This window comes from Eulemur rufifrons, chromosome 15 (genome assembly GCF_041146395.1).
Source record: "Eulemur rufifrons isolate Redbay chromosome 15, OSU_ERuf_1, whole genome shotgun sequence".
NCBI lineage: Eukaryota > Metazoa > Chordata > Mammalia > Primates > Lemuridae > Eulemur > Eulemur rufifrons.
In genome coordinates this window covers 90,547,371-90,560,880 of record NC_090997.1, presented here as the reverse complement: position 1 = coordinate 90,560,880, position 13,510 = coordinate 90,547,371, and the positions used below count along the sequence as shown (strand labels likewise).

Below are 13,510 nucleotides of genomic sequence, written 5' to 3'. Positions count from 1 at the left end.
AGATGACAGCTTAGTAATGATTCTAAAAATTTCAAAACACTCTCCAGTGAACCAAGCTATTTTGCCTAAAAGCAAACAATATCTATGATTAAAAATTCAAATTACAGGCCAGGAACGGTGGCTCATGCCTGTAATCCTAGCACAATGGGAGGCCAAGTTGGGAGGATTGCTTAAGGTCAGGAGTTCAAGACCAGCCTGAGCAAGAGTGAGACCCTCTCTCTACTAAAAATAAAAAAATTAGCAGGGCCTGGTGGCGCACGCCTGTAGTCCCAGCTACTCAGGAGGATGAGGCAGGAGGATCACTTGAGCCCAGGAGTTTGAGGTTACAGTGAGCTATGATGATGCCACTGCACTCCAGCCAGGGTGACAAAGCAAGACACGTTCTCATTAAAAAAATTCAAATTACAAAAAAAAAAAAAAAAAAAAAGATGTTTTGCTAGGTATAATCAGCTACAAAACCTTTTGCTCTCACATAGCTTAGAACAAATTTTCTCCTAAACTTAGCTCCTCAGAGCAGCAATGAACAAATAGCATAACGAATGGAATACAATGGATTATTCTTAGTTCAGCTGTTGGATGGGCTTGTTATCTGAGAACCTAAGACAGTCCACCGCCCAGCTCCATTCCTTCATCCAACATTTATTAGGCATTCACTGTATACAGTTGTGTATGGTGCTGAGGGTTCAAAGACAAATGAGAAAAAAAACATTTTACAGAGAGAAAGAGACTTCAGATGGAGGTAACACTGAAAATGAGCCTTAAAGAATACAAATAAATAGATGCAACGTGAGCTCTAATACTAAAGTAATGATCATTTCTTTCTAAGGACTCCCATTTCACCATTAGTAAGTCTCACTTGTTAATTTCCCTAGTATTGAGCTGAATTTGTTTTCTTGTACTTTCTTCGGTTCTTTGCTTCTTGTTCATCCCTAGGAACAGAAACAAATTTACTATCCTATTCAAAAAAGCCCTTCAGATTTGAAGGCAACTATCACGTCTTTCTCTAGTCTTCTATTGATTAAACATTCCCAGTTCCTCCCCGATGTCTCTAGGACATGATATACAGGTATTGCACACACCATTCTGGTCAACATGTTCTAGAAACTACATCAATTTTCTAACATCCTTAAAATGCTATCCAGAACCAACTATTTTTATGCTTACAATGTTGGAATTTATCACAAAGATAGAATTTAACATACGGATATTACACTCATAAAATACCACATAAAATCTTTTTAGTTCTGTTTTTCTTGTTGTACAGTTGTTTGCTTCTTGTTTTTTATTTGTGTATAGATATTTTATCCACAATATTCAGTGAACTAAAACTCCAGTATTCCCATTAACTACCTTAAAATATATTTCTCCTACCACACATTGCTGAATTGACTTCTGTAATAAATTCAGAACTTGATAATTACAAATACTAAACTTTGCCTTGTTATGTTAACAAAGCAGCATAACTACAAGCTAACAAAATATTTTGAATGTTTAGTCTTTTCCCTTTGCTATCAGCTATTCCTCCCAGATATCTCATCTACAAATCTCACAGATGAGTATCCTTTTCCCATTTTTGTTGTTGTTGTTGTTGTTGTTGCTATTGAGTTTTGGGTTTTTCCAAGTGAAAAATAAAGCCAGTGACAGTGCCTACCTGAGCGTTTCCCCATGAGGACCCCATGTTAGTCATTAATTGACAAAATATTGGCTTAGTTTTCAAAATACAGGAATCTACATAACAGTAGCATCTGCCTAGTTTTCCACTTTCTTCTTATAAGGTTATAAGAGATGATCACAAATACTTTGGTGAAATCAAGATCTGCCAAGAATAATTTGTGAGCATTATTTGAACTACATAAGGGTCCACCTTCAAATGTGAGCTTCCATTATTCTGTGTATCTAATAATGTAGCATTCCTCCCCCAAAAAATAAAAGAAAGCAGCATTGAAAGGAAATGAGTCTGGGCACAGTTTATTAGTGGTGCCCATGTTGATTCCTGGTGACCGTCACATTCTTTCCTAAGCACATATGACATCTCTAATTGGTCATGTATCTTACAGCTTTGCCAGGAACTGACGTCAAGTTTACTTTAGGTCTTTAGCTTCTAGAAACTAATGTTCCTCCTTAATTAGGACATTTGTCCATCTCCATTTTTCTAGTAATTTCTCACAAGATCATGGAGTGACCCTGAGACCATGGGTAAAAATCTTACTGTTATTTGAGATGCAGGTTTACGTGCCTGGAGGAGCTGAGTGGTTTTTCCATGTGGTTCATGGTTCAGGCTCTAACGCACTCTCAATAATGACTGTTCTACCCTTTCTGGTTTTGAGGGCCACTCTCTGATGAAGATGGGAAGCAAAAAGGGCTTATATAGCCAGGCTGTTCTGGCTCCTTTGTTAGTATCACATCCACCTGAGCACTTCCACAGCCTCTTTACTCCAAACAGAGCTTTCAAGGTCCCCTGAGTCCCACTGTGCCCTTTCCCCAAGCTTCCTCTCCCTCCGTTCTCCAGCCCGCCTGTCACTACCCACGCAGGCTCACGCTACTCCAGGTATTTTCTTTTGGTTACAGATCTCTTCTGTGTTTGCGCCAGCATTCTAAGATCTAATCATAGAAAGCTTCTTGGGAAGACAAACTCAGGGAAGGGTGGGGTGGGTATCCAAAAAAGATAGACGTGCAAAAAGAGAAAAAGTAGGAATACATTCACAGAGTTCATAGAATATGACTTGTTTAAATTGTCCATTTAACTAGTCACCGCAGATTCTTGTGCTGTTAATCTCCATCCTGAGCTTGTTGAAAATGCATCACTGCCGTGTAACTAGGAAATTCATTAACTTAAGTTATGAATAAGGAAAATTGATAGTCTCCTGGGCCACGGATTTTCAAAATTTATATGGAAACATTATATTCCAAGGAGGCTTTAACTACTATTGGCTCTTATTGAAAAAGGCGGCCTTAACTACTCCAGTCACTGGAATATGACAGGAAGTTTAATGGCCTCAACAGCCTTCCTTCCTCCGTCCTTCCTTCTCTCTCTCAGACACACAGACCCACGTGGGCACATGCAGTTCACACGCACCTGCTCCTTCCCTCACTCTCACACTGCGATGTGAGAAAAAAGGAGGAAAGCAGCAGACACAGGCAAGCCATGTAGACCAACTGATCATCCCAACAGTGACAAAAGGAACAGATGAGAATCCGAAAAGTCACACTGTTCTCACTACTAAAAATCCTGCATGTCATCCTGACCACGCCAACTGCTAAGAGAGGCAGCGTGCCACGCGAAGAGAAAGACTAAGGTCTGACTACAGAGCTCAGCACCTGACTAGAAAACTAACTTGTATTCTTTGAGTCTCAGCAGTTCATCTGTAAAACAGGAATAATAACAACGATCTCGCCTGGCTGTTCTGAAAAACAGAGATAATGTTTGGAGAGAGGCTATCACATAGAAGCACGCACTAAATGGCAGCTATTATTACTAAGCTACAAACCCAACTGCTTTACCACTACCAAGATTAATAGCATAAAGGAGTTACCACTTCCAAGCTTTGGTGTTTATGTCCCATCAGAGGCACCACCAGAACAAGCAGCCAGGAAGAGTATATGTTTGCATAAGCATCAGTTTAATTTTTTTAAATTGCTGCCAACATTTTTTTTTTTTTTTTTTTTTGAGACAGAGTCTTGCTTTGTTGCCCTGGCTAGAGTGAGTGCCGTGGCATCAGCCTAGCTCACAGCAACCTCAAACTCCTGGGCTTAAGCGATCCTACTGCCTCAGCCTCCCGAGTAGCTGGGACTACAGGCATGCGCCACCATGCCTGGCTAATTTTTTCTATATATATTTTAGTTGTCCATATAATGTCTTTCTATTTTTAGTAGAGACAGGGTCTCGCTCTTGCTCAGGCTGGTCTCGAACTCCTGACCTTGAGCGATCCACCCGCCTCGGCCTCCCAGAGTGCTAGGATTACAGGCGTGAGCCACCGCGCCCGGCCTAAATTGCTGCCAACATTAATGCTTGTTCGATCCTGTAACTGTTTAAAAGTAACTGTTTAAAAATAACCATTTATTTGACTAGACCTGGCCAAACACAGCTCAGGTAAAGGAGGGAAGGCCCAAACTTTAGAAATGCCTGCTGGCGGCAGATTCCCTCTGTGTTCCCAGCCTGTGACCACACCACGTGGTTAGGGTTACTGAGGTACAGACATCAATACTAGCTACCACCTGTGTGCAGGTGAATGCATGAGACAGGGAGCTCTGCTTCGCCCTCCATTCCCCCATGGTACCTCCTCTTTCCCTGGAAGCAAAATATTGCCTCGATCCACTTGTAGCAGATGTTTCCTGTGCAAAAATACCACAAGTCTGCTCATGTTCAAGTCCATTCCACAGCAAAGAGGTTACAAACAACGTGAAAGAGCTCACACGAAAAGTGTCTCTGTCCATTTAAAAACCACTCAGCTAATGCACTTACAAGTTTCTAATCTGCCACACTGAGTATTTGATATTTTCTCCACCTCCATCCACTTACTGAATGACTATACAAAGGCACACACACACACACACACACACACACACATCTTTGTGGGACTTCAGTTCTTATGAAGCAAAACAGAAAATAAGAACTACTAGTAAATCTCTAAAACAAATGTCTGTCATTATTTCACATGCAAAAAAATAAACTGTAAGTACTAACCTCGGGCAGCCATATCTCATTCTTTTGACTTGCAAATACTTAAATAAACATAAAATTCCTAATATGGTATTTCTGATCAAAATACCAAATATTCTAGTTTAGAAGGGTCAGAATTCTACATTGACCATCACTGCTCAAAGGCAATGATTTATAAGCATTTTGGATGAGCAACTCCTGCTGTTGGGTCACAGAAAGGGAATGCAAGGTCACTAAAACAATTCCTTTAACCCTGTCTTACCATCCCCCATCCTCATCCCCTGAGCTAGGAATGGAGGAAATGTAAAGCTTGGTAACTCTGGAGTTAAGACAGTAAGACTCCAAGATATGCAACTACCTCCCAAGACTTGATTACAGCTAAATTCTTGGCATTTCTTTTGCTCCTCCTCCTTCTGTTGGAATGTTCACAGCTTTGTAAGTCACAAAGAACTGTGAAACCAGAATTAAAATAGTAATTTAAGGTTTCCATTTTGTTTGGCTTTACATTAGCAACATTCATTAACCTCAAAAGCACTACCTTGAAAAAGCGCTCTCTCACTTAGTAGAAAAGGCAAACAATGACATTGCCACTACATTTATTTCTCTAAAACTAATAAAGTTCTTAAATCTAAGAGATGGAACATACCACTATTCCCTTTAGTAAAGTACAATGCATTCACAACTGAGGGGGAAAAAAATCTCATGAGTTAATAATATCAATTATGTTACCTAGAAAGAGTTAAATCAGTCACACTGCATATTACTCTTAGAAAGTATTTATTATTGCATTTTAACCTCAAAGTGCTTTCCAAAGTAATTTCAAAACCTGGTTCTGCATGTCTCTGAGTTCAGCACGCCCCCTCCAGATTCTGAGTCAGGGCAGGTTGATTCGGTGTGGCCTTTGACTGCTCCGGTGTCCTGTCACTTAGGATCCAACACCTCACTAGAAAGACACCTACAGAGTAGCTGCATTCACATCTGCTCACTTGCCACATGCCAGACAGGGTTCCTATCCTCAAACAGCTCATGCCTAGGGAAGGACAGACACACAGTTCTAACCACAATAAAAATTGGCCTGAGTTGGCGTCATTGTGCAGGTATAAACGACACACAGAGCAGAATCACAGAGGAGGGAATGATTATGTAGCTGTCGGTATTGTTGTGAACAAGAGAAGAGGAGGATGTGAGTCCCTAGCAACTTTGAGGTGACATTTCTGGAGAAAGGCAATAGTCCAGGGTGGTCCTTGGTGACTCACCATGGTCTCCTCACCTGACTCAGCTCACAGTGGGGATGCAGGAAGGGCTTTGCTTCCGGCAAGAAAGGGGCAGGGTGATGACACGTTTATGCAAGTACTTTGTATAACTATGGGGAAGACAGCGTCCCTCATCCTGTTCAGTAGTGTAACTCTGGCATCAGTGGTAAATGAATTCCAGAGGGAAAAGGCAGGAAGTGGGAGTCAGATTTAAAGGGTAATGGAATTGCCCTGGCAAGAGATGACATGAGAGAGTGAACCCAGCAGGAAAGGACTGGAAGTGGAGTCTGAGGAGGCAGGAGTGGCGTAGAAAATATAAGACCAAGTTTTTTGTGTGCCTTAGGGACGTTTTCATGATTTCCCAGTTACATCACACTGCAGGAGATGTTGAACAGGGGAAAGGAAATACAAAATACCTTGCAGAATCCATAGATATCACTGCTGGCAATGAGAGATAAGCAGCCTCTTAGGATTTTATAACATTTTATACCCATCATTCACAACAAAATTCTGTCTAAAATCAATTTTTAAAAAAATTTACTTATTTCATGTATTTTCAAATGTTTTGCTACCCGGAAGGGCTGTGGTAGTTTGTGAAAGTACCAATTAATATTTAAATTGGTTTGGTTTTTGGTTTTTTCAGGTTTTTTTTTTTGGAGACAGGGTCTCCCTCTCTTGCCCCACCAAGAGTGCAATGGCGTCGTAATAGCTCACTGCAACCTCAAATTCCTGGGCTCAAGCAATTTTCCTGCCTCAGCCTCCCAAGTATCTGGGACTACAAGCATGCACCACCACGCCAGCTAATTTTTCTATTGTTCGTAGAGATGGGGTCTCACTGTGTTGCCCAGGTTGGTCTCAAACTCTTGGCCTTAAGTGATCATCCCACCTGGGCTTCCAAAGTGCTGGAATCACAGGCATGAGCCTGGCCTAACATTTTAATTCTTAAGTACAGGAATCAAGATCATTACTTTGACATGGCACAGATAAAAAGAATTTAAGAATGTATTTGAGCATGATACTATGAATATGTAGGCCTAATCTCTACCTGTACAAAAGGAACCAGCCATGGAGACAAAAGAAATGCAGGCAAATGAGGAAAAGTACTACAATGCCACGACATAACAGAAAAGTAAAATTTGCCAACACAGATTCAATGCAATCCCCATCAAAATACCAGTGACATTCTTTACAGAAATAGAAAAAAATAATCATAAAATTTATCTGGAACCACAAAATACCCAGAATAGCCAAAGCCATCCTGAGCAAAAAGAACAAAACTGGAGGAATCACATTACCTGGCTTCAAATTATACTACAGAGCTATAGTAACCAAAACAGCATAGTACTGGCATAAAAACAGACACATAGAACAATGGAACAGAATAAACAACCCAGAAATAAATCCACACGTCTATAGTGAACTTATCTTCGACAAAGGTGCCAAGAACATACAGTGGGGAAAGGACAGTCTCTTCAACAAATGGTGCTGAGAAAACTGGATATCTAAATGCAGAAGAATGAAACTAGACCCTTATCCCTCTCCATGCACAAAAATCAAATCAAAATGGATTAAAGACTTAAATCTAAGACTTGAAACTATGAAACTACTAAAAGAAAACATTGGGGAAATGCTTCAGACATCAGTCTGGGCAAGGACTACTTGAGTGATACCCACAAAGCACAGGCAACCAAAGCAAAATTGGACAAATGGGACAACATAAGGTGAAAAGGTTCTTTCTGCACAGCAAAGGAAACAATCAACAGACTGAAGATATGACCCACAGAATGGGAGAAAATATTTGCAAACTACCCATCTGGCAAGGGATTAATAACTAGAATATAGAAGGAGTGCCAACAATTCAATAGGAAAAGAATCAAATAATCTTTAAAATGTGCAAAGGATATGAATAGACGTTTCTCAAAAGAAGACATACAAATGGCCAACAGGTATATGAAAGAACACTCAATATCATTTGTCATCAGAGAAATGCAAATCAAAACTACAATGAAATATAATCATACCCAGTTAAAATTTTGGCTTTTATGAAAAAGACAGGCAATAATGAATGCCGGCAAGGATGTACAGAAAGGGGAACCCTTGTACACTGCTGGTGGGGATGTAAATTACTGCAAACAGTATAGAGAACAGAATGGAGGTTCCTCAAAAAACTAAAATAGAACTACCATATGACCCAGGAATCTCACTGGTAGGTATATATCCAAAAGAAGGGAATTCAGTATATTGAAAAGATATCGGCACTCCGTGTTCATTGCAACACTATTCACAATAGTCAAGATTTGGAATTAGCCTAAATGTCCATATCAATGGATCAATAGATAAAGAAATTGTCGTACATACACACAATGGAATATTATACAGTCATAAAACGAATTAAATCCTGTCATTTGCAACAACATAGATGGAACTTAAGATTATTACATTGTGATAAAAGCTAAGCACAGAAAGACAAATCTCACATGTTCTTATTCACATGTGGGAGCTAAATATTAAGAACAATTGACCCCATGGAGACAGAGAGTAGACTGATGGTTACCAGAGTCTAGGAAGGGTAGCAGGGAGCACAGGGACAAAGTGGGGATGGTTAATGGGTACAAAAATATAGTTTGATAGACAGAATGAACAATACATGATAGCACAACAAAGTGACTATAATCAACAATAAGGATACCCCAGTTACCCTAATTTGATTAATTCACATTGCACGCCTGTATCAAAATGTCACATGTGCCCTATAAATATATACAACTATTATGTACCCATAATAATTAAAAATAAAAAAAAATTTTTTAATTTGCACACAAGAGCATCTTACAAGTATTATAAGATAGTAGAAAAAAGGAAGTACACAGCCATGAAAATACTTTGAAAGTGTAAATGTGTTATGTCAGTGAAAGGCATTATTATTTTAAGCAGTGGGATTCACACTCCAAGCTCTATGGTGTGCTATCTACTTAAATGTCCCTCATGGCTTTCCAATATCATTTGTTTCTATAATGTAGAGGAAAAAATGGGTAGAATTAGCAATATTCATGGACTCCTCTTTTTTAATTTGAATACATTAGCCTCCAGCAAGGAGCCATTGTTAATATCAGCTGCCTCTAGGATGGTGGGAAATGGTATTGGGGAAGAACAGGAACTCTAAATGTTCTCTTTAAATAGTTCTGTGTTATTCAATTTCTTCACAATGTGCAGTCTTCGTGTATTACTTAATAATGAAAAATGCATTTTAAAAATAAACAATCCAATTATTTTTGTTCCTCAGAAACATCATTAAAAATTGGCATTGAATCTAAAACCTACCGTGCCTCCTGCCTTAAAGACAAATAGAACTTAAAATGCTTTATATTAGGTCATTGAAAAAGGGAACATAATGCTAACCTGCAAATGAATATTTGTTGTAATTATCTAATAACTGTGGGGACCAATTTTAAAGTTTTCCCAAGTGCATTGTAAGTAGTTAAGCAACAAGCAATTACTTCAAAGCAAAAAAAGAAGCAAGATATCAAAATGACAGATGTACTCCTATGTTTATCGCAGCACAATTCACAATTGCAAAGATATGGAATCGACCTAATTGCCCAGCAACTGATGAGCGGATAAAGAAAATGTGGTGGGTGTGTACGTATGTATGTATATATACACACCATGGACTACTACTCACCCATAAAGAAGAATGAAATAACGTCTTTTACAGCAACTTGGATGGAACTGGAAGCTATTATTCTAAGTGAAGTATCTCATAAATGGAAAAACAAATACCGTATGTACTCATTTGTGAGTTGTAGCTAAATGATGGGTCACACAGAGTGGGTAAAATGGACTTTTGAGACTCAAAAAAGGGGAGGGTGAGGGATCAAAAACTACCTATTGGGTACAGTACACTACTAGGGTGACTGGTACGCTAAAAGCCCTGACTTCACCACTACACAGTTTATCCATGTAACAAAAAAGCCATTTGTACCTCCTAAATCTATTGAAATACTTGCATTTCAATGAAGTTGCACAATTGAGAAATACAGACATTGTCAACAATCTTGTAGTTGGCATACAAAGGAGCAAACAAAAGAAAACTGGACATTACAAGTCTGCTACTGTAATAACAAAAAAAATCCCTAAATACCAAGACACACATGCTTGATGTGGGGTATTTTTAATGGAAATAAATATTTGGCACACACTCCAACTGGCCAGTTTAAGTGCCTGGATTAGGAACAACATTAAGTAACCTATCCTAACGTTAGTAACAACCCACTAAATCCTAAAGCTGGATTACTATAACCACAGGACTCTCTTCTGTGTTTTGGGAGAATATTTATTCTCCTTAAATTTCATATTAAAATATGGCACACATTTAGCTAACCCTAAAATACACTTTTAAAGGTCAAAAGATTAACCTTGAAGTTAATCTTCATTTGTAAATTTCCCCAAATACATCTCAGATTTAAATTTGAATACAAAAAGATGATATTTTGAAAAGATGAGAAATATTTAATCCAGCATTGCTCAACTTTGGCACTTTTGACACTTGGGGCCAGATAATGCTTTTCTTGTGGTGCCTGTCCTATGCAGTGTAGAATTTAGCTGCACCCCTGGCCTCTACCCACTAAACACCTTCCCCCACAGATGTAACAACCAAAAATGTCTCCAGATATTAACAGGTGTCCTCTGGAGCAGCAGTCCACAAACTTTCTGGCACCAGGGACCATTTTCATGGAAAACAATTTTTCCATGGATTGGGGGTGGGGGCAGGTGGTTTTAGGAAGACTCAAGGGCATTACATTTATTGTGTATTTTATTTCTATTATTATTACATTGTAATATATAATGAAATAATTATACAACTCACCATAGTTTGGGGACCCCTGCTCTGGAGGGTAAAAATCACTCCTAGTTAAAAATCACTAATAATCCACTGCTTGAACCATAACCAAACATTTTAGAATCACAGATAGGGTAATTCTCATTTTTCAAGTTGGAAACAACTACTACTGACAACATACAAGAAGTGGGACCACTCACAAAGTTAAATGGGTCAAAAATACTAAGCCACACATAACACACCTCTCTTCTAATTAATTACTCATTCAAATGAAATCTCAGTCTGGAACCGCACTTACACTTACCTTCTGCCACTACCACCACACGCCCACACACACACACAACCCTCCTCTGTATTCTACTGCTGGTCACTCATTGGAACTGTCCATTAGTTCCTGAGCCAAAGAGCGTCCCTCCAAATTCATGGTCACCACTCATGGGATCTTGCTGGATCCCGTCCACAGGGATCCGTACAGTCTTCCAGCCCCTCTTCTAGCACTGTTCTCTGACTTTGATGTTAAAAACATACATTTTCTTAAGTTTCGTCTTCACTTTCAATCTTTTCACTTTTTCGGGCAACATTACTTACCCAAATCTCTTAGGACCTACATCCAAATGTATATCTCCAAATTTAAATCTCCTGTTACTAATCTCATTTCATTCACTGAAAAATATTTATTGCATACCTTCTCTATGCCAGGCACTATTTAGAAGTATATCATGAGATACATTGGTGAAGAAAAAAAAGGCAAAGATCCCTGACCCATGAAAAAAAAGAAAAAAGCCCAAGGTAAGGAGGCACTAGGAGGACAGGAAGCCGTGGCGGGCAGAGTATATGATTGGTTCATTCTCTCCCCAGACCTTTCCTAGCAGAAACCCAGGCGGATCTGGAAACTCCGCTTCCACCTTTCTCACAGGCAAAACGTTACGATCCAACCTGTCTTATCTGACACTGACTCTCTAATTTTATGTCCTCACATTTATCCTTTCCTCTTGACCTTTACCGTTGCTTCACCTGTCAACATTTTCAGATGTAGCAAAGGATCCTGCTTCTGAACTTTCGTGTCCCTGGAACTACTTGCTTTCCCAGTGTGACACTGGTTTTCGATGGCCTAGTTTAGATTTTCAACTTCAAATGCCAAAAATCTTAAAAAACAAAAACAAACAAACAAAAAACAACAACCAAAAAACCAGGTTCATGGACTCGGCTATCTGCTACTTCCTGGGCTACTTCTACCACTCCAACTGAGTTACCACTACAATCTAATCACCACACTTCATGCAGGCCCCTACTGCCTGAAATATTATTTTGACCATTTTTAAGCAATTTTCTCTTATCTTCAAGGTCCAGTTTACCTCTACCAAGAAGACTTTTCTGCAAGGCAGAAAAAATAAATGTGTTCTCCAGCACATTAAAAGTACGCCTTTGATAAATCCCAGCTTAAGTACATAATAAATGTGGGACTAGAAAGAATGTAAAATACTCAAATAATAGATTTTTGAATCTTACATGGTAATTACTATTTACCCTGTAATAAACTTAAACTCCTAGTGGCCTCTGGATTTACCTCAAACATTCTGAGTTTGGGAGTAATTTCTTCAAGCAAATGCAGATCTTTGGAAACCATGACCTTTAGTTTGTTCCACTTTCCTTGGACATCATCAAATTCCTGCTTATATGTTTTTTCTATACCAGGAGGGACGTTTTTCTCCAAAGCCTTTGTTTCTTGTGCAAATTTATGTAATGTAGGTTTTTGACTCTCCAGGATTTCATCAAGGGCCTGGAAAAAGTTTTAAAAGATTAAAAATATGCACAACAATGTGTCTGTACAAATATAATAATATGGGCTACATAAAGTCGAAAGTCACTTTAAAAAGCATTTTTATCAAAAAACCATTGTGAAAAGCTCATGAAAAACATAGGCATAATCAAGAAAGCTAAAGCTTTTCCTTTATGAGCTGTTGTGTGTGGGCAACATAATGTATTCGCAACACCAAAACCACTGGAACAACACATCAGGCGTGGGCAGAGTGTGCAGTGCCCAACAGCTGGTCTTTTTTATCTAATAAAATAGTGCAGAACCTGAAGTCTACTCACCTGAATGATCAGCGAAGCATTTTTATTCAACATAGAAAAAAACCACAAATCAATTCAACTGATAGTCCTTCTTTTATTAAAGAAATTTTAGCAGATTATGAACAGGTTGAGAGTTTTAAGCTAATTACAATAGGAGAACATATGCTTTTCCTCTATTAAAAATATTTAATGACTATCTTTTCTTTTATCTGAGATCCTACATTACAGTACTAACCTTCAAATGACAAGAAATTTTTGGACCAGTTTTGACCAAAATGACCAATTTTTTTAAACTCTAGAAAAACACTCCAAAATATGTAATATGAGATATTACAAATTCTAGAGTTTTAATATATATTAATATATCTTACCTTTTTTTCTTGCAGGGCCTTCTCTACCTTGGCAAGATCATTAAGGACATTCAGAGATGTCTGGGCCTTACTTTCTGAATCACTTAACGTATCTTTCAGTGTTTTCAATGTTTCCAAATATTCATGTCCAGGTTGGCTCTTCAGTTCTGCTTATTTAAAAAATATTTGCTTTGAGAAAATAATGTTGAGAACCTAATATTATTATATATACCATTCATCTTCTATATATAATAAGTGAATTCCAATACACAATAAGTGAGACCCCACGATTAAAATTAAAAAGGGTCTCTGTTAGTTAATATAATAGATC

At 38.5% G+C, this 13,510-nt stretch overlaps 1 protein-coding gene across 1 annotated transcript in view; it reads right to left on the bottom strand.

Annotated features, from left to right (window-relative positions):
* UTRN (utrophin) overlaps positions 1-13,510 on the bottom strand; it is a 478,322-nt gene that overhangs the window by 318,901 nt on the left and 145,911 nt on the right. Inside the window, exons 22-23 of the mRNA XM_069488656.1 lie at positions 13,201-13,346; positions 12,321-12,533 (exon numbers count right to left, since the gene is read on the bottom strand). Coding sequence (XP_069344757.1) covers positions 12,321-12,533; positions 13,201-13,346 — 359 coding nt within the window. The remainder of the gene's footprint in view (positions 1-12,320; positions 12,534-13,200; positions 13,347-13,510) is intronic.